Raw genomic sequence first — 22,386 nt, 5'->3', positions numbered from 1 at the left:
CCACTATTTTTAATTTTTAAGCTGCTTAATATTAATTGCACTCAGCTGTTTCTGGCAAATGGATCTGGCTCCCAGAATGAGATTGGATTGTGGTTTGGTTTCGGCTCTTTGATTGGAAAGATAATACGGTTCAGGCTGGAATCTGGTTGTCAGTGGAGGTCAGATTCTTTTATATGTTGAGCATTTTGTTAACTTAATCAAATATTAAAAGATTATCAGTGCAAAGCCTGCACATTTCCAAACTATAAATGAGAAAGAGAGTGAATGTGCTATGACACAAATGTTTAGTTGAAGCGTAGGAAATGCTGGCTGATATCTTTTCCACAACAGAAACCATATTATGGACCTGAGGGTATTCCTGCGGTTTATCCCATTCCCAGCCAACCCACTGTCAATAAATAACGCAAGGCTTGGCAACTGACCAAGAAAGGTGCTGTTGCTGGTCTATACCAGGCAAATTAATTCACAAATTAATTTTCCTTCACTCGCCTGTTCTGACACTTTAAAATGTACTTTCACACTCTCCTTGCATTGTGTTGTGATTTACGCAGCCAGTAATTTTAAGTAATGCTATTTCTGTGTGAGGGTGGCAGAGTATGAAATGTTCCATGGTGGTGTTTTGCAATGAAAGTTCCAAGTTTTGCAGCAACAGGGACCATCTTGTTGATGCTGAACACTATCAGCGGTTTGAATGTTAACTTTATATATTTTGATTATCATTCATTTGTTACGTTCCAAAGAATTCTGGTGCTAAGCAGGTGTCAAGCATTCTTCACTGGGGGAAAGTGTATCCAGATTACATTTGCTTTGTATTCTCTGGAGCAAAAAACCCATGACTTGCATCTTCTCGTTAGTTATATATCTGGTACATATCCATCATCTACCAGATTCCCACTCAGTTGCTTAATACTAGGGAGTATTAAATACCCCTTCTAACAATTTCCTCCACTGAGTTTGCATCAGTATATTGAGCAAGATGAATTTAGATCAACAAGAAAAAAATCTACTGATGCTGGAAATCTAACTAATACACACAAGATGCTGAAGGAGCTCAGCAGGCCAGGCAGCATCTATGGAAAAGAGTAAACAGTCGATGTTTCAGTCCGAGACCCTTCATCAGGACTGGAAAATTCTGAAGAAGGGTCTCGGCCTGAAATATTGACTGGTTTCTCTTTTCCAAAGGTGCTGCCTGGCCTGCTGAGTTCCTCCAACATTTTGTGTGTATGAATTTAGAGCAACCTGCTTTATTCTGAGAGAAAGATTTATTATGTGAGTTGTGTTTAACAAAGTAAAAAGCAAACCATTAATCTTGTCTGGATTTACTATCTTCAGTATTCCGAAGTCTGCACAAGTCACCTTTTCCACTAAATCTGGTACACACAGAATCCAGGGTGAGTTAGCCAACTGGATTTAAAAAAATTGTCTTGCTGGTAGAATCAAAGATTAGTCATGGAGGGTTGTTTCTCAGATTGCAGGCCAATGACCAGCAGGGTGCTGCAGGGATCAGTGCTGAGTCCGCTGTTGTTTATCGTATTTATATTGATGACTTGAATGAAAATGCAGGTAACAGGATGATCCAGTTTGCAAATGACACTGAGATTGATGGTGTGGTAGATAAAGTTGTCCAAGATTACAATAGGATCAGAATCAACTGGAAAGTGGACAAAGGAATGGCAGGTGGAAGTTAGCTCAAACAACTTTGAAGTGATGGATTTTGGGAAGTTAAACACAGCGGGTGGCAGGGCCCCGGGGAATGTTGTAGAAGAGAGACATGAGGTAATAAGTACATACTGTAGTTCCATGAAAATGGCAACATAGGTAAACAGGGTGGTGAAGAAGACATACAGTATGATTGGCTGTGGCGCTGAGTGCAAAGATTGGATGCCATGTTGAAATTGTACAAAATAGTGGTGATCCTGCACTTGCAATATAGTGTGCAGTTCTGGTAGTCCTCTTGTAGGAAGGATGCCTAAGAAGTTATAGAAAATATGCACTAGGATGTTTCTGGGACTGGAAGACTTGAGATATAAGGAGAGACTGGATAGGCTGGGCCTGTTTTCCCCGGAGTGTAGGAGGCTGCTAGCTGATCTTCTAGAGGTTTATAAAAATCATGAGCGGCATAGATAAGGTGGATAGTCACAGTGTTTGTCCCAAGAGATGAGTCTAAAACTAGATGGCATAGGTTTAAGGAGAGAGGGGAAACATTTAAAGGGGATCTGAGGGGAATTTTCTTTCCACACAGATGGTGATGGGTACATGGATCAAGCTGCAAGAATTAGTCGATGACCCCTGTTGACAAGTACATGTATAGGAAAGGTTAGAGGGATGTGGGTCAAACACATGCGAATGAGGTTATCTTAGATATTTTTGTTGGCATGGACAAGTTGGGCCAACGTGCTCGTTTTCCTGCTGTATGACTCTATGGTGAAGAAAGGAGAGCGGGGTGGGGGAATAAATTGGGCAATTCCCTGCTCTGCAATTCCAAGTAGCTGATTTAGTAATTGTATTGGAAGTGATCCTGAAATAATTATACTGTTCTCTATTAAAGTGATAGAATATGATATAACAGAGGAAATGGGGAAGAAGTGTTGCCCCATGATTTGTTGAAGTCAGTGATGTTTTATCTCTATCTTTGGAAATTTTAGGTTTACCTTTGATTTTAAAAAATGTATATTTGTATTAATACAAAATGTAAACTTGCACAAAGTTCTGTTGTTAGAAATGAGTATCATACTTGCCTGATTTCTTTCTTCTAGTCAATGTCCTGAAGGATACATGTGCATGAAGGCAGGAAGAAATCCTAACTATGGGTACACCAGCTTCGATACATTCGGCTGGGCTTTTCTGGCCTTGTTTCGACTCATGACCCAAGACTACTGGGAAAATTTGTACCAGTTGGTAAGTAAGGAGATGTTGTATTTTTTTTTAAATATTACATTTTTTAAACCAATGTATCCATTTGAATTTGGTAGACAATCTGAATGTTTAAAAAAAAACAATGTTTTTATTGACAATGATTATTCCAAAAGAAATAGTTTTGAGCAAAAGTTTAAGTGAAAAGTTGGGCTTGGGTCTGTTGACTTTCCAAGTGAGGAGCCAGCAGGACAAACCTACAATACTCTGTGTATCTTTGGAAACAGGATATTTGCCAAGGAACTGGAAGGCAACAGATGGTACAGTACTGTTCAAGAAAGGGGATAAATCTTAAAATATGTAGATTGGTTACTGCCCTCTCAATTCTGAATAAACATTCAGCTCACAATATAACATTTGATGAAATTTAAAAGTGCAGAACTAAATAGATGCAATCAGTATGAATTTATAAAGAGCAGATTGTGCTTTGTTAATTGACTTTTTGGAGAATGAGTTGTTGAGGTGAATCAGAATGATGTGCACATGACATTTTAAGCACTTGAAGTCACAAGTAGGAGATCTGCTTTCTTTTAAGCACTTATACCTCAAATTATTCACTCTTGTTTACACATGTGAGTTGCATTCTTTGAATTAAAATAAATCTTTGTTGTATTTTGTTTCATATTTGGGCAAAGTTTAAACTCGCAGCTTCTTCAGCAGAAAATAGATGTTGGGAGATTTTCTTGCTGGAGTTAATGAATTTAATTTTGCTTGTTTATGATTGTGATGTTGCAAATGATTGTTTCTTTTTGCTTGATGAGGGGTGAAGGCAAGATGACCCAACACTCACTCGTTCTTAATCACTCTGTAGAGAAGTGTGTGAGAGATTGTTGGGGGTGGGGGGCGGGTGATAAAATAGAAACAGCCTGGTTGTAAAGTCCATTGTGATTTAATAGTTTGCCAAGATAGTGTCTGGGCTCTTTCATTAGTAATGGTCAGCTGGGTGAATCAATAGAGGATGTTTATAAAACCTATAGCTGTGAAAACTCTGTTCAAGTGGTTGCACAGAATGGGGAAGGTGAATCCTGTAGCTATGAATATAAGATGTTTTGTTTATTAAGTGTGTCAAAATTGTCGTCGGTGTTGTTCATTTCTGGTCCTTGGCTCCTTGTGAGCTGCATCCATTGGCCAACTGTGATGAAAATAGCAGTTCCGCTGCTGGCAGAAATCCTGGATCTCAACCTGCTGCTGCAGTACCCAGCCAATCTGCTGCTGCTTTCCTGCAGTGGCCCAGAGCCAGTCAACAGAGCCTGCCTTCCTACAGACCTGGGGAAATCGGAACATTCGCAATCTGCGGATGAATGGAAACAACTTCAGAATGGATAAGAAGCTTTAAAAAATTATGCTGAATACTGCATCTCCATCACCAATTTTGGCAAGCAATGGGCTGCCATTTTAGTGAAAGACTGTCCCTCTCCCAATGTTCAAAAAAATGTCTCAACAATATAGGAAGATTTGCTTTTAATGTATTCAGACTGTGTTTAGAACTTTAAAATGTGCCAGAGAAAGCCTTCCTCTGAGAGACGTAGACAAAGCAAAGACCATTTGAGCTGATTTCTTCCATTGTTTGAGATCGAGAAATATTTTGTGTGTTCTGCAATTTCCAGAGATAAATGGAAAATTGTGAAGTCTTCATTAAGATGCTTGTTCTCCTTACCCAGAAGCTCAATGTCCTTGCACTGACCCAAACGAATAAGAGCATGGTGCACTTGATCGTCTAATGCTCAGAAACTGAATGGTAGCTGCCCACACATTTTAAAATAGTACTATACCAAGGAAGGTTTTGTTTGAGGGGCAACATTGGAAACTTCAGTAGTGCATAAGGCCAAGGGGTTGCAATTGTTAACAAGCGGGTGGCCTGGGGTATGGCACAGTGGTGGACAGTCCTGCCAAAATCCAAGAAGCAGCATCCATGAACACATTATAATACACTATGGTGCACATCTGGGAACTTCTGTAGCTCAACTTCCCATAACCTGAAGTTGGTCCATAACTTTCCATCAAATATCTTTGAAGGAGTCCACAGATTGGTTTAAAAAAAAATACACTTTTTAATGAATTGTTCACCCACTTCATCCAAGCAATGAATTTTGTGTTTTAAGTCACATCAAAAGCATTCAGGACTTTCAAACATTTCTACCACTGTGATACCAGGTATACAGTATAGTTAATGCCAGAAATATGTGATATTGAACTTGGGGAACCTAGAAGTTCATGATCCTGGATACTAAGCCATTGAACTTGGTACACATCTTGTGGTTTAGTGCTTCCAACTTAAAGTGATGAAGCTCCATCAGAAATTACTGTGAAATACAATATTTTCTGGCTGCTCATATTAATCTGCGATATGAATCTATAATTAAAAATCTTAAGTGTGCTTTGCATGTCACAAATAGAATACCAAGCCAGCACATAGTGATGTGACTCTGCAGCTCAGCATGTTAATCAAAGGCCCCGTTTGTTCAGGGGAGGTTGTGAGCGTTCTGTGTCACTAGTCAGAGAAGAGCAACAGAGTTCTTCCAATGTCTTGAGCCAAAAGTCTTCACTTATTAACACTAACAAAAACAGATTTGCTGCTAATTTAACTGAGGTTTTGATGTAAGTAAAATAATTGCTTTGGCAAAATAAATAATTTTCTGACTATAAAGCTCACTCAAATTTTATTTGATTTGCAATAAGATTGCAATAAAAATGTTTTGCTATTTGGGATGTACACAGGGATAACTGGTACATTGACTTCAGTGTTTGTTGTGTACATTATCCCTGAAAAATAACTAAAACTTTATATTTTTTGCAGACATTAAGAGCAGCAGGGAAGACGTATATGATCTTTTTTGTTCTTGTCATCTTCGTGGGTTCCTTTTACTTGGTGAATCTGATTCTGGCTGTGGTAGCCATGGCCTATGAAGAACAGAACCAGGCTACTCTGGAAGAAGCTGAGCAGAAAGAGCAGGAGTTCAAACAGATGCTGGAGCAGTTGAAGAAACAACAAGAGGATGCTTTGGTTAGTGGCTTGAATGGTTGGTTTTGATATAAAATAATTACTGAGTAGTTCTGGGCAAAACTAAGTGTAAAGCTTTGCTCTGGTTGGTATCTGTAAAAACATTACCATTGCATTATTTCTGCTTGGTCTAAATTGTGTTATTTCTCGCACAGAATTAAGTGAAGTGGTTTATTGTGGGAAGAGCTTCTTTTCGTGTTTGTTTTCAGTCAAAAGCCAACTAACGATAGAACTTTATAACTTCATACCAAAATGGAGGAGATTGATATCTGGTCTTGTGCAAGATCATTGTAAGATCGGTCCCACACTGAATTTCAAAAGAATGCACATTGGGATTTAGTTTATTGGAAAAACTAAACTGATCTACATCAATTTATAGCATGTTATTAGAAAAACTAAGTACTGTGAATGTTGGAATTACTCAACAGGTCAAGTGGCATCTGTGGAGAGATGAGCAGTTTATTCTCTTTCTCTGTGTGATACACTTTCTTTGAGACTTGACAAAGAAATGTAGGTAACTAATATCTCTTTAGAAACTAGCTTGAGACAAGCAATAAGTTGATACTTTATAAATTATGTTCTGGTAAAGTATTTAATGAATGCTGGGAGTTAATTGTGTCATGATGAACCTGGCTGCCCCATTTGTTGAAGCTGAATAAAATGGAAAGCAAAATGGTGAGTGGATATATGAAATTGTGGTGGATGGCCTTCATTGTTGGTCAAGTGTGAGGTCACTCACTTGGCCTTCAAGACAGACAAATTAGACATTTAATGATATAAGGGAGGATTAAATGTATTTTTTCCTGTGCATACAATGAAATTTAAGACCGTAAGTAGGAGCAGGTGTAGGTCATATGATTCTTCAACAGGGTCTTGCCTTTTCTCCATAATCCTAGATTTCCCTTATTGACCAAAATCTAAACTACCTTAGTCTTGAGTAGATTCAATGACTTTTCCCTTCATGAACCTTGGGGGGGGGGGGGGTGTTGGAGGAAAAATATCCTAATATCCTCCTCAACCCAGAGCATTCCCATTTTTAAGCTCTCCCAACCAACGAACCATCTCTGAATCAAGTCACCAACCTTTCCCATGATTCTCATCTGCACTACTCTTTGATCCCCAGGAATCAATCCAATGAATCTTTTCTGCACTGACTCTGAGGTCAAGTGTATCCTGCTGCTCACACAAGGGCCAAAACTGAGGTTAGCTAAAATGCCCCACAATCTCAGCATGGCTTCCTTACTTTTTCACTCCTACCCCCTTGCAGAGAAGGCCAGCTCGCCATTTGCCTTCCTAGTTGTTTGCTGCACGTCTGTATTAGTTCATGCTTGGTGACCCAGTTCTCACTGGTCTCGTCAACATTTTGTAGTTTACAAGTTTTATCATTTAAAGAAAACTCGCTGTTCCAGTTGCCTAACAAAATCTATAATCTGATGTCTTCCTACATTGTACTTAACCTATCTATATCCCTTTTCAGACATTTGCGCAGAACTTCTGAAGCCCAAATTTGCAAGCCGATACATTGCTTGGAGGCTAGGTTTAGGATAGCCTACTGTATGAGCTCGATGGCGGCATCTGGAGATTAGCAATATTTTGACTGGGGGGGGGGATGGTTTCAGAAATTATAAGGTAGTATGTCAGAGAGGATAGGTCCTGGGAATTGAGTGACAGGGTGGTATAGAATGCCAACTTGTGGAACTGAGGATTCAACATTGCCAGTTACAATAATGTACTATCTTTTGGACAATATTTTCAACCATTTCCTAATGTTATTGAATGGTTGAATGCTGGAGGAATTTTCAGATATTCAATAATGATGACAGTTTTGATGGTCAGTAAATCTGGGTGGTATTAGTTTATTGTCACTTATATCAGGATACTGTGGAAAAGCCTACAAATCAACCTTGGATCACTTCAAAACATAAGTACATTGAGATAGTAAAAGGAAAAAAAGCAATAACAGAATACTGAATATAGTGTTATAGTTGGAGAAAGCACACTTCAGACATCAGAATCGGGCTTATCAATCACTGAAATGCCTTGAAATTTGTTGTTTTAAGGCAGTAGTATAGTGCGGGACCAAAATTACCAAGTTACAAGCATAAATGGTGCAAAAGATGAAAAAATCAATAGTGTTCATGGACCATTCAGATAATAAATGTAAATAAGGTGCAAGTATTATAATGAGGTCTATTGTAAGTTCAAGTTCATCTTTCACTTACAAGAGTTCCATTCAAGAGTCTGATAAGTTGGATAGAAGCTGTCTTTGAGCCTGGTGGTCTGTGTTTCGAAGCATTTGCATCTTCTGCCCAATGGAAGGAGCTGAAGGGCGAATGTGGAATTGATCATGCTGTCTGCTTTTTTGAGGCAATGGGGAGGGGAGGCTGGTTTTTGTGCTGTACCTCACCAGATATCTAAGCTGTTCTGAAAGTGCAGATGAAAACTGCACCAAGATCTCTTCTATCCTCCGCTCCGCCATGCTGACATCCAGTGAAAGACTGTGTCTGGAACCCCACTGGAAGAAACATTGTGGCAGAGAAACAGGTGAACAATGACAATGATTTTGGGGCAATAGAAGATCTGATGAATTAGACGAAGATGATCTCAATGTCTTTTAAAGGTTTACCAATACTAACATCTTTAACCAGTGCTCAATTGTAGGTAACACCCACAAAATGCTGGAGGAACTCGGCAGGCCAGGCAGCACCTAGGAAAGGAATACAGTCGATGTTTCGGGCTGAGACCCTTCGGCATGTCTGGAGGGGAAAAAAGATGAGTAGATTTAAAAGGTCGGGGGAGAGGAGAGAGAAACACAAGATGATAGATGAAACCGGGAGGGGGAGGGATGAAGTAAAGAGCTGGGAAGTTGATTGGTGAAAGAGATACAAGGCAGGAGAAGGGGAAGTCTGGTAGGTGGGGATAGGAGGCCATGGAAGAAAGAAAGGGGAGAGGAGCACCAGAGGCAGGTGATGGGCAGACAAGGAGATAAGGCGAGAGAGGGAAAAGGAGATGGGACTGGTGATGGAGAGGGCGGTGAGAGGCATTACCAGACTTTGACTTTCTCACGTCCTCAATTGTAGGCAGATCCCTCAAGTATTTTAAGGCACATTTTAAAAACTTTTCTCACAAGTATGCTTTGGGGCAGCACAGAGGCATAGTGGTTAGCATCATGCTTTACAGTACAGGAGACCTGGGTTCAATTCCCACCGCTGCCTGTAAGGAGTTTGTACGTTCTCCCCGTGACCGTGTGGGTTTCCTCTCAGTGCTTCAGTTTCCTCCTACAGACCAAAGATGTACCGGTTGGTAGGTTAATTGGTCATTAGGCTAGGATTAAATCAGGGCAGCACAGCTTAAAGGGCCAGATGAACCAACTCTGTGCTCTATCTCAATCAATCAATCAATAAATAAATAATTCGCTGTTGCTATATATGGTCAAGTTTGCTGCCTACACTGCAATTGTTTATTAACCAGACTATTTACTAATGAATGTCTCTTGAACAGAATTTCTTACACCTCAGACTTGATGCCCTTGACAACTTACTGAACATTATTTACTCTAATTCATCTCAAAAATAGAAGTTATTTGAGTCAACTGCCCTCAAAACCAAAAATGAAAATCTGTCAAGAAGGTATTTGTAAGTGTTGTTACTGAACTTATTCAGAAGTCAGGACATCTTTCGAGAGGGTGAACCCTTGCTAGGCATTAGGCCCCAATGGTATACCTGGTAGGGCACTGCAAAGCTGTGCTATCCACCTAGTGGGAGTGTTCAAGGACATACTCCGTCTCTCACTGCTTCAGTCAGAGGTTCCCACCTGCTTCAAAAAGATGTCAGTCATACTATTGCCCAAGAAGACTACCCAGTTTCATTCACATACACCGTAACACACAAAATGCTGGAGGAACTCGGCAGCTCAGGCAGCATCTATAGAAATGAGTAAACAGTCAATGTTTTATGCCGAGGCCCTTCTTCAGGACTGGAAAGGAAGGGGGAAGATGCCAAAATTAAAAAGACGTGTGGAGGGGAAGGAGGATAGCTAGAAGGTAATAGGTGAAACCAGGTGGGTAGGAAAGGTAAAGAACTGGAGAGGAAAGAATTTGGCCTAGGAGAGTGGAGAAAGGAGGGAGAAAGAAAAGGAAGAGGGGACCCAGAGGGACATGATAGGCAGGTGAGAAAGGGCAAGAGGTGAGAGTGGGGAATAGAAGAAGAGGGGAAAGGGAGAGACTTTTTTAACTGGGAGAAATTGATATTCATGCCATCAGATTGGGGACTGCCCAGACAGAATATAAGGTGTTGCTCCTCTACCCTGAGGGTGGCCTCATCTTGGCTCAAGAGGAGGCCATGGACTGATGCGTTGGAATAGGAATCAGAATTAAAATGTTTGGGCACCAGGGTATTCACCCGATTTACAACCGGTCTCACCAATGTAGAGGAGGCCACATCGGGAGCACTGGATACGATAGATGGCCCCAACAGATACGTGGGTGAAGTTTTGCCTCACTTGGAAGGACTGTTTGGGACCCTGAATGGAAGTGAGAGAGGAGGTGAACGGGCACATCTATTGTGATGAAATGCTTTGGGAGGCTGGTCGTGGCCAGAATCAACTCCTGCCAAAGATTAGGAGCTGGGCCTGCTGCAATTTGCCTATAGGATGCAGTCTCACTTGCTCTCCACTCAGCCTCGGACCACCTATAGAACAGCAATGCCCTCATCTGGCTGTTGTTTATTGATTACAGATTAGCACTCAACACCATAATAATCTCAGTACCAACTAACAAGCTTCAGAACCTCTGTACCTCACTCTCCATCTGAGCCCAGCTTCTGGCTTCAGTGGTATACAGGGCGGTGAAGGTATTTGGTCATTAATCAGACCATTGTTTGTAGAAGTTTGGATGTTGTGTTGTAGTTGTACAAGATGTTGGTGAGACCTGATTTGGAATAATGCATTCAGTGTCGATCAGATGCCATTAAGTTGGAAGGAGTGCAGAGGAGATTTCCAAGGATCTTTCTAGGACTTGGGAATGAGTTAAGGAGAGATGTTGAGCAGGTTGGGATTCATTAAAGTGTAGGAGTTTGAGGGGTGATCCTATTGAGCTCTCTAAAATTATGAGAGGCATAGATCGGGTGAATTCATACAGTCTTTTTTCCAAGCATTGGGCAATCAAGAACTGAAGATCATAAGTTTAAGGTGAGAGGGAAGAGATTTAATAGGAACCTGAAGGGCAACCTTTTCACCCAGAGGGTGGTGAGTATATAGAATGCACTGCCAGAGGAAGAGGTTAAGGCAGGTACAATAAAAACATTTAAAAGGTATTTGGACAAGTACATAGTTAGGAAAGGTTTAGATGGATATGGGCCAATGGGACGAGCTTAGATGGGAATCTTGGTCAGTGTGGATGAATTGGTCCAAAGGGCCTGTTTCTCTGCTAAATGATTCTGCTCCTTCAGCTCTATCTCTTAGTTTTACTTGCATATCATTTCCTGTGTCTTGATAATTGAAAAACCATTACATTCCATACATCAAGGATGAGTCTTTGTCCTTGAAGCCACAATCCCATTGCAAACTCATGACTGGAAATTGAATCTCACTCACTTTAAGTTCCAAAATCATTTTTTTTTTTAAGTTTAAGTCAGGTCCCCTGCAAAACAAAGTCATGTTATTGGCCAAAATCCAGTCTGAAGAAGGATTCAGATTGTTTATAGCCAGAATTGTGCATTCAGATGTTTCGTTCTTTATCATTCTGAGAATTTGTTGAGGAGAGCGCCACTCCTTGAAGGCACATGTTCCTAGCAGCCAGGGAGCAGCAGCTTGTGTTGTGATGGCCATTGAGGACAGCGTGCAGGGAAAATGAAGAAAGTCTTGCCGATCAGATGCAGCAGAAATAAATCTTGTGTCTTCACAAGGCACATCAGGATGACAGTTGCCACGAGCCACTTCAGTAACTGAATCAGGCACTCCTCCATTGATGTCTTATGATCCGTGTAGGTGAAGGTTTATCCATGAGGGAAGGTTTATCATCTGGGCTCGGCTATTTCATGTAGGTGGTCATTTTGTCTGCATTAGGACGATGGTTTAGTAGGCTCCTTGCAGGCAGCATCTTTGAAGGAGTACCAAATGACCTCTGGAGTTGATTCTGTCCTTCTCATCTGTAGCATGAGATGAGGCTCTTGGTGTTCTGCAGCGTGCTTCACCATCCCATTTTGTGCAGCAGAGAAGCCCAGGTAGTTGTCTCTGAAGACAATGGGAGTAGGCCCTTTGATAAGAATCTTGTTGCCTTCTGGCCTGAGGTCCTAAACCCCACCATGTGTGGTAACCAGGATGATAATACCTCCAGTACTAGAGTACTACTACTGAAGTACCCATGGAGTCATCAGCATCTCAGGAACTAAATGCCAGTAGACACATCCCATAATGTTTTGTGTTCCATAGACTTTGGAAGAAGCTTGAGTGTCCTCTAGTGATTTCTGAGCTACAAGGTCATGTCTCTTGATATGATTGCAATGTGCCTTTAAATAATTCTTAGTTCTGCTGACCCTGTTCCACATGGTAATAGTGGTAATGCCAAGCTTTGAGTGCCTTGTATCAGGATGGATAGAAATGGGAGGGGATATTGACTGTAAGCATCATTTAGTGACCGGGAAAGGTCAGTCAAATGTAGACTGCTGGCAAATTTTGTGATTGGCCTGGTTTCAATCTGCTCAGGGTAAACTTCATTCCAGCTGCTTACAGTGAAAGAATCAGCAGTTATGAATATAAGTTCATTCTATGATCATCCCTTCATAACAGTTGAGGCACATTGTTATCTTCTAAACAAGAGAATTTAAAACAAGTAAGACTGTTGATGCTGGAAGTCTGAGGAACAGAACAATGCTGGGAATACTCAACAGGTCAGGCAGCATCTGTGGCGAAAGTTGATAGTTTAGACTGATATAAGCTCACCCACTTGAAGCATTTAAGCTGTTTGTTTCTCTTTTCATGGATGCTGCCTGTTCTGAGGATTTCCATCATTCTCTGGTTTTTAACCACAATTGTATTGGCCTTTAAGATCGGTCAGCAAAGCTGCACATTATATCCTAAATCTTGCCTCAGTAATTTACAGCAGATTCCCCTCCATGGTCTATACATGTTGCTGCCTCGGTAAAGCAGCCACTGTAGTCAATCAACCCCCACCCTGGACATTCTCTCTTCTCCCCCTTCCGATGGGCAGAAGATACAAAAACCTGAAAGCATGTACTACCAGGCCGAAGGACAGTTTCTGTCCCACTATTATAAGACTATTGAATAGTCTCCTGATATAATGAGATGAACTCTTGACTTCATTACCTACCTCATTGTGGCCCTTGCAGTTTATTGATTTCCTGCACTGCACCGTCTCTGTAACTGTAACACTTTATTCTGAATTCTATTATTGATTTCCCTTGTGCTGATATGATGAAATGATCTGTTTGGATGATGTGCAGAACATTTTCACTGTTCCTCCATTTCTGTACCCAATATTAAACTCAGTAAACTGGATTAGAATAGCATATCCCATTTTAAGGAGAAATGCCATTGACGTGTACACCAGTGCATAATTATCAGTACTGATAAAGGTTTAGATGCCAGAAAATGCATCCAAACCCTTTTGCTTTTTGCCTTCGCTCCTTTTCACTGTTTATACATTTCCTGTTTCTGTTCTGACTTTGCATTTGTTTTCATTTTTTCATAGGGGAAATTCAAGAATGGCTTGCTACTTGATTTGGTTTTTGTATGGGGGAAGTTCATGATGATTTAATTCTCCTCCAGAATTAGAATACAATCTAGATTGTATTTAGCTATCCTGATGGAGCTGGCATTACCCTATTATTGGACTGGAAAAGAGTTTTCATTGACATCATTTTAAGTATCTGTGCTATTATCTGGACAGTGTGCAATAAGAGAAACATTCCATCTTCAAGGAAGATTTTTTTTAATATAAAATGCTTTTCATGCTTCAGAGCATTGGGGGAAAAACAAACCACTGTGACAATGTTGAAGTCTTCTGTGTAAGGTGGAAGCTGACAAACAGTGAAAAAGCCGTAACTGCATTAGCATTTTTAAATTCCCTTATGTACTGACTTGCTGCCTGTTAGGCCATTGGACAGCAATGAAAGTCTTTCATCTCTGTCCATACTGTCGCACACAGATATACGATTCTTCATTGCTGTTTCCATATCAATTTTTCTTGACCATCCAGGATTGTAAGCCTTGAGCTGCACCCCCAAACCTGGGGGAGCTGTGGACCACTCTTAGTCTGGCCTCTGCCCTTTGACCTGTTTGACATGGGTGACCCTACCAAGAGCCAAAGCACAAACCTCTGAATCCAACCAGCATAGCTCTCTGAGTCATCGAGGCACAGAAGCTTCCAAACCCTACGACAAGGTTGTGGTTCTCTTGGTGGTTAAAATTCCCCGTGTCTTCAGAAACAGGAGAAAGAAAGCAATAAGTGGGGTTAAGGGGGTGGGGGTCTTTTTTCATTGTGCAGATTTTATTGCTACATTTCATAGTAGATATCAGTAGAGTCTGCTTATTTTTGGGTTCCAGTAGCCCCAAATCCTTGAAACAAATATAAAATGATGGAGGAACTCGGCAGGTCAGGCAGCATTTATGGAGAGGAATGAACAGTTGGCATTTTGGACCAAGACCCTTCATCAGGACTGAAAATGAAGGGGGAAGAAGCCAGAATAAAAGGGTGGGAGGAGGGGAAGGAGTACAAGCTGGCAAGTGGTAAGTGGTAAAACCAGGTGAGGAGGAAGGTAGATGGGAGAGGGGTGATGAAATGAGAAGCTGGGAAGTGATTGGTGGAAGAGGTAAAGGGCTGAAGGAGGAAGATTCTGATAGGTGAGAAGAATGGTCTGTGGGGGAGTGGACAAGAGAAGCAACAGGCATATGGGCGGGTGACAGAAGAGGTAAAAGGGCTGGATTAGAAAAAGAGAGGGGAGGATTAGAGAAATTGATGTTCATGCCGTCAGGTTGGAGGCTACCCAGACATTTCTGCTCCCACCTACCAGTTTCTGTCACTATCTCCACCTCTCAATTAATTCCATCTACCAATCGACCCCTCCTCACCTAGACACACCTATTGCTTGGGGGAAGAATCTTTTGGGGCCAACAAGCCCACTTTTCCCCACAGAATTCTATCCAAATGCAATTCCTGAAGAAATGTTCTATGAAGTTGATCGTTGATTCAAAATCTTCATTGTGAAGTACTCTTGCAATCTGCAGTATTTAACTTGACTACTTGTTTCAACCATTTGATGCTTTCCATGGTTATTCGGCTGGAATGCATTAGTTTCAAAGTTATTCTATATGCTTATTGATGTCAGAACATATAATGGAATTGTATGAAACTCCTTTGGTCTACAATTTTACCTTAAGCATATCCAGCTTGAAGTTTAGTTTCTGCCTGTTAAAGCAGCAGGGAAACTGATTTCCCTGATTTTTTTTTAAAATAAAAGCTTCTTTAACCAAAACAGCAGCAATTCTGAATTGTGTTTACTATCATTGGCATATGTTGTAAAAATTTGTTGTTTTGTGGCAGCACTACGTTGCAATTTATAAACTAGAAATAATGAGAAAAAAATATTTTTACTTAAACAGGTAGTGCAAAAAGAGAGCAAGGAAAAGTAATGACGTACTGTCTATGGGTTAGTTTATTGTCCATTCAGAAATTGGAAAATCTGTTCTGAAATTTCACTAATCGTATTTCATATGAGATTGGTTAATTTCATACTTGTAGATTTTGATTCTGTGCTCTGTTGAGCTTGCTTGGATCTGAATCATTCACATTTCTGTTGTTTTATGTTTTATATTTGAATGCTGAATAACATAATTCAATATATCAACTTTTGACAAAATATTATTCTACCTGCTCAAATCTCAAGATGCATTCGATCTAATGAGTTATATGTTGTTTATCAGCTTGCAGCAGTTATTGAATTTAATTTTGAAACTTGCCTGAAACTACCTCCATTTAATTTCAAATGTTTTTGTCTGTTGTAGGAAAATGTCTAAAGGGGAAAGGGTACTATTCCAATCTTTCTAATATAATATTTCTTCTTTTATCATTTTATCAGTATAAAATTATCTTTGCAAATCCAATTGAAATTGTTCCATTTGTTTATTCACAAATAGATGGCTGCTGCTGCAACAGCTACTTCTGCGGGGACAGTTTCGGAAGATGCACTGGATGAAGAGGAAGAGGGGAGAATGTCACAAAGTTCATCAGAGTTGTCAAAGCTCAGCTCAAAGAGTGCAAAGGAAAGAAGAAACCGGCGGAGGAAACGGAAGCAGACGAGAGGCCATTCGGAGGGGGAAGAAAAAGGAGACCATGAAAAGATTTTAAAATCAGAATCTGATAATGGAATCAGTAAAAGGGCCAGGCATGGGATGAAATACCCAATGAATCAGGTACACCCATTTGCATTGTTTCAGTTAATTTTTGCCTTATACTGCGACCATAATTAACACAATTAACATAGCTGTTCAACATCTAAAGCCTGCTGCTCAGTTGCAGTAAATAAATGGAATAATGAAATTAGTGATTTGATTGAACCAATTATAATAAACGCTTACATTATTGTCTCTGAGCACATTATTGAAATTCCTCAGAAGGAGGGGACTCGCCATGTTCCAAGTCTAGCTTCTGAAAGATTCTGGTGATTATTAAACTATAGCAATGCCATTAGCCTTCATTTTTATGTCTTTACGTCTGTCTTATTCAATTGCCAAGGCTTTGACACGTGGCACTTGTGTCAGTGTTGTAAAATTCCAGTTAGAATGCAAGAGATCTGAGCTGGTTGATCATAGATTCTTGTGAAAGAATATTAGACTTTTGCTTAAATTGTCCAATGATCTGCTTGAGATTGGTAACTTGTGCACAGGGAATTAAGTGTGGTGTGGTAACCTGTCATTTCTTGATTCTGTTCGTTGTTAATGGCAGCCACATTTCGTTTCTCCAGGTTGTGAGGTAAATCCAGGTAGAAAGTATACAGTAACAATGATAGAAGTTGTGAGAGGCTTCATTTCAAGGGAGCTGTAAGATGTTTAATTGTGGTCAACGGCACTGCAGTGTTGATGAACCTGTCCATTCACTCTGTTCAACAGAACAGTCTCCATGCTCTGTGTGAAGTCCTGAGACAAAGCTCAGCTAAGTGCCAAAAAAAGGATAAGCAAGTGGTATGGCAGGAAAGTGATGTGTCACATGCAGTTTGCAAGGTGTGATGTAAGTCAGAAAGGGTGGGGGAGAAAGCTGCAGCAAAACTGCCAACATTTTCAGAGATTCAAGTCGATGTGTCCTTGACTTTGACCTTGCCTGTGATGGCCATGAAAGAAAACTTTTTACTTGTTCATGTTGTTCGTGGGGTATGGTTGCATATCCCAATCAGACTCTGGACTCCCATTTCACACTCAAGGCTAATGAGCGAGCCAGATGCCTGACCACCAGGATTTCTGACCAATTGGATGTCAGGCTACTGGAGCTTTGCTGGTGCACAAGGGTTCTTATTTTATCATGCAGATTTTGTTCTACATTCCATGGTGGACATCAGTAGAATGTGCTTATTTCTGAGTTCAAATAACTCCAAATTCTTCAATGGATATCTCATATTCTAGGTGAAATGAACCGATAGCCCTTTGTCTCCACTCCCACCCCCACTGTAGATGAAGGCATCTCCATTCCCCCCCCCCCCCCAGTCGGCATCTCTGTTCCCTCCCCAGTTGACCCTTCCTCAGCTGCATCCATGTATTGCTTAACAGCTTCTGTCCCACCTCATTTCCGCCTGGGTAATCTCCAACCTGACGGTATCAGTTTTCCTAACTTCTGGTAATTTTTCCCTCCCCCACCTTCTCTCTTTTTCCATTACCACTCTGGCTCTCCTCTTCTAAACTCAAAATTATAAATCTAATCTGGTTAATATCTGCTCCGTAGTCCAAAACAATCACCCAACTAATCTATTCAATGAATTTTCATGGCACTCAATTGCAAGCATATCCTTGGGTAGGGAGACAAGACCTATACATGATATTCTTAAATCAGTCTCAGCAGGGCTCTGTTGTTACGGCCTCTACTCTTGAGGTCAAATCCTCTTTCCTGCTGAACCCTCATGTTAATTTTGAGTGATCTGTGTACAAGGGTATCCAGGTCATATCGACAACTTTATTTGTTCACCATTTTACGATATAATTTGTCTCCCTTTTTTTTCTGCCAAAGAGCTTGACCTCACATTTTTTCCATGTTATTCCATCTGACTGCCTTTGTCCCCCTATGGCCGTCCTGCATCTCATAGCCCACACTGCCACATGATTTTTATCCCACCAGCAAGCCTGGATATATAACATTCGACCCCCTTGCTCAAATTATTACTATAGATTGTGAGCAACGATGGTACTCCCTTAGTCACAGCCTTTTGACCAAAAAATGACCAGCTTATTCCTACTATCCACTTCCTGTCAGTTAATCAGTCCTCAGTCCACACTAATATATTACCCCAATACTGTGCACTTCAATTTTGTTTAATAATCATGTACGGTATTTATCAAAAGTCTTCGGGGAGTCCAAATTAGATTAGATTAGATTAGATTCAACTTTATTGTCATTGTGCCGAGTACAGATACAAAGCCAATGAAATGCAGTTAGCGTCTGACCAGAAATGAAAAGAATAGTGTTATTTACAAAATAACTGTGAATAAAAAGTAAGTGCTACAGCACACAAATATAAAAATACTGAGACAGTACAATATGGGTGCAATACAGCTTAGCGCTGTGATGTGAGGTTGAGCAGGGTCACAGCCTCAGGGAAGAAGCTCTTCCTGTGCCTGCTGGTGTGGGAGCGGAGGCTCCTGTAGCGCCAGCCGGATGGGAGGAGAGTAAAAAGTCCATGGTTAGGGTGAGATGCATCCTTGATAATACTTTTCACCCTGCCCAGGCAGCGTTTATGGTAGATGTTCTCAATAGTGGGCAATTGGGTGCCCATAATCCACTGGGCAGTCTTCACCACACGCTGGAGTGCTTTGCGGTCCGATACGGGACAATTGCCATACCACACTGAGATGCAGTTGGTGAGTATGCTCTCAATGTACAGCGGTAAAAGTCCGTCAGTATCCTGGGACAGAGGTGAGCTTTCTTGATGCTCCGCAGGAAATATACCATAGACTGGTCTGCCTTTATCCTTTCTGCTCATTACAAGCTCAAACAAAATTCCAACAGATTTGTCAAACATGATTCACTTGAATACATCCAGATTAACTGTGCCCAATCCTATTATTACTTTCCAATCCCTTAGTAATGGATTCTAACATTCTCTCTACTCCTGGCATGAGGCTCCCTGGACTGTTAATTGTTGTTTTCACTTTTTCTCCTTTCTTTTAAGTACTTGGGTTGCATTGGTGACCTTCCAATCTGGGAGCCGCTCTGGAACTGTAGGATTTTGGAAGATTGTCATCAGTGCACTTACTAGCTCCATAGCTTGGATCCAGCTTATCAGTTGCTAAGGATTTGCCTGATTAATTTTGTCAATTGTTTCTTTTCACAAATGCTAATTTATTTTGGTTCATTCATTTTAGTTGTTGTTCTCCATTGTTTCCAGGAAATTTTCTGCACTTTCTGTGAAGGCAGGCACAAAATATTGAGTTAATTTTATTGCCATTTCCTTTCTCCATTCCCCATATAATTTCTCCCACTTTATTCTATAAGGGGCTTGCATTAAGTTATGGCGATTGTTTTCCATTTTTATTGAAACTTTTGGAATCTTTTATTTTTCATTCACTTAGCTTTGATATCCTAATTTCCATAAGACATAGGAGCAGAATTCGGCCATTTGGTCCATCGAGTCTGCTCCACCATTTCCTCATGGCTGATTCATTTTTCCTCTCAGCCCCAATCTCCTGCCTTCTCCCCATATCCCTTCATACTCTGACCAGTCAAGAATGTATCAATCTTTGCCTTCAACGTACGCAAAGACGTAGCCTCCATAGTCTTCAGTGGCAACAAATTCCACAGATTCATCACTCTCTGGCTAAAGAAATTCCTCCTCATCTCCATTCTTAAAAAGTCACCCCTTTATTCTGAAGCTGTGTCCTCTGGTCCTAGACTCTCCCACAATAGGAAACATCCTCTCAACATCCACTCTATTGAGGCCTTTCAACATTCAACAGATTTCAATGAGGTCACCCCTCATTCTTCTGAATTCCAGTGAATACTGGCCCAGAGCCATCAAGCACTCTTCATGTGACCAGCCATCAATCCTGGAATCATTTTCATGAACCACCTTTGAACCCTCTCCAATGTCAGCATATCAATGCACTTCTCTTCCCTTATCAATGCTCCTTTGCTGAATTTATAGATTTCCTAATTGTCAGGCTTGCTTTTAGATGAGCTAGAAGTGGTTACATATTAATCTTATATTAGACTTTAACTTATCCACCTATACCTCTCAAACTTATCAAGTTGAATCTTTTTGCCTTGAGTGAATATGTATTCCTTTTACATGATGTACTAATTAAAAGATTGCCAGTGCAGTTTTACTGTTGAATCATATTAAAATTGTATCCCAGTCTATTCTAACCAACCCACATCTTGTGATTCTTGGTTTCTATAATTCAGACTAAAACACTGGTTTCAGGTAGAATTTAAATAAAGATTAAAACTTATTTAGTTCTTAAAGGCTGCTTAGTTCCCAGATCATTTACCCTTTCTCATTACACAGTATTAGATGTCTGTTCCCTGACTTGTTCCTCCATTGACCAACAAAGTCATTTCTTATACCCTCTCTAAGCTTGTTCTCCACATGCTTATAACTGGTGTTCCCAGTCTGTATGTAGATTAAAAGTCCACTGGTTATAGTGCTATACTGCAACATGCTCCTTCCTCCCCTCGTACGCGACATGCGACATTATCATGATCATTTGGAGGCCTGCATACAATTCCAACAACAATTTCTGTCACTTGCTGTTTTTTGGATTCATCCAAACTATTTCTGTTTTTTGCTTTACTATGATGAGAACAATGTTGCCTTAACCCCATATTTTAATATCCAAGCTGTCCAGCTTCATTTTGCACTTTTTCTACTACTTTAAAAAAATATAAGCATCCTAGGCCGTTCAACTCCCACCCTTGGTCACTTAGCAACCATGTCTCTGTTATGGTCATTAGCTCATAGCCATTTAATTCATTTGTGCCGTTAATTCAGTTGTCTTTTAATGAGTGCTCCAAGTATTCAGATAAAGGACATGCAGTTTAATTTTTCTATCATTTTGTCCTTCTCTGAATCCATTTTTGTTTGAAACGCGTTTTACATTCCTGGGCTGGATACAAGTTCAAAGTAAATTTATTATCAAATTACATATACCGTATGTCACTAAATATTGTACAACCCTGAGATACATTTTCTCGCAGGCATTCACAGTAAATACAAAAGGATCAATGAAAGACTGCATCCAACAGGATGGACTAACAGCCAATGGTCAGAAGTCAACAAACTGCAAATACAAAAAGAAAAACAAACTAAATAATAACAAACAAGTTAATGATAAATTTTGATAACCTGAGATGAAGAATCCTTGAAAAGTGAGTCCATAGATTGTGGGAAAAGTTCAGTGATGGGACAAGTGAAGTTATCCCCTCTGGTTCAAGAGCCTGCTGGTTGAACTATTCCTGAAATTGGTGTTGTGAGTCCTGAGGCTCCTGTACCACCTTCCAGATGGTAGCAGTGAGAAGAGAGCATGACCTGGGTGGTGGGGGTCCCTGATGATAGATGCTGCTTTCTCTATGTAGATAGACCTGGCTGTATTCACTACTTTTTGTACGAATGGCTGATGAGCAACTCTATAGTTTGGATGCTATATTCATCCTTTTTGAAAATGATGTTTAACAGACACTAGTGTTTTAAGATCTTCAAGCCACTCTGAGATCATAATGACTGATCTCGTTCTAGCAACATGGAAGAACTGAGCATCTGCATTTTCTTTTTTTTATTTTCTTGTGGTTAAATTATTGGATTAGGAACAAGTTCTGCACCAATGGTCCAGGGATGTGAGTTGGCAATTCAAATTCAAGTAGTTGATTAAATCTGTAATTAATAAGAAACTAGCCTCTACACCCAAGAATTACTTGAGTTATTGTTGCAAAACAACTTGGTTTGCTAATATCCTTTGAGGAAGGAAATTTGGGTGATGTTGTGTGCTCTATAGTGCAACAATCGACCCACCAATGGGTGAATGTGTACAGTCTATTTCCCATGGTTGAGGAATTGAGAACTGGAGGGTATAGTTTAAGAGGAAAGATTTAATAGGAACCAAAGAGGCAAAGTTTTCCACCCAGAGAGTGATTCATATATAAAACGAGCTGCCAGAGGAAGTGGTTAAAAGGCAGGTATACTAACAACATTTGAAGCATACTTAGACAGGTACATGGATAGGAAAGGTTTAGAGCAGGGACTCCCAGCCTGTGGTCCGTG

General features: G+C 40.4%; 1 protein-coding gene across 1 annotated transcript in view; it reads left to right on the top strand.

Moving 5' to 3' along the window:
- LOC134340380 (sodium channel protein type 8 subunit alpha-like) overlaps positions 1-22,386 on the top strand; it is a 257,867-nt gene that overhangs the window by 110,932 nt on the left and 124,549 nt on the right. The window contains exons 10-12 of the mRNA XM_063037560.1: positions 2,757-2,898; positions 5,711-5,917; positions 16,067-16,342. Of these exons, the coding sequence (XP_062893630.1) occupies positions 2,757-2,898; positions 5,711-5,917; positions 16,067-16,342 (625 nt within the window). The remainder of the gene's footprint in view (positions 1-2,756; positions 2,899-5,710; positions 5,918-16,066; positions 16,343-22,386) is intronic.

The sequence above is a fragment of the Mobula hypostoma genome, chromosome X1 (assembly GCF_963921235.1).
Source record: "Mobula hypostoma chromosome X1, sMobHyp1.1, whole genome shotgun sequence".
In the NCBI taxonomy this organism is placed as follows: domain Eukaryota; kingdom Metazoa; phylum Chordata; class Chondrichthyes; order Myliobatiformes; family Myliobatidae; genus Mobula; species Mobula hypostoma.
Note: the sequence above shows the minus strand (reverse complement) of the source record. Positions and strands in the feature narration are given on the sequence as shown.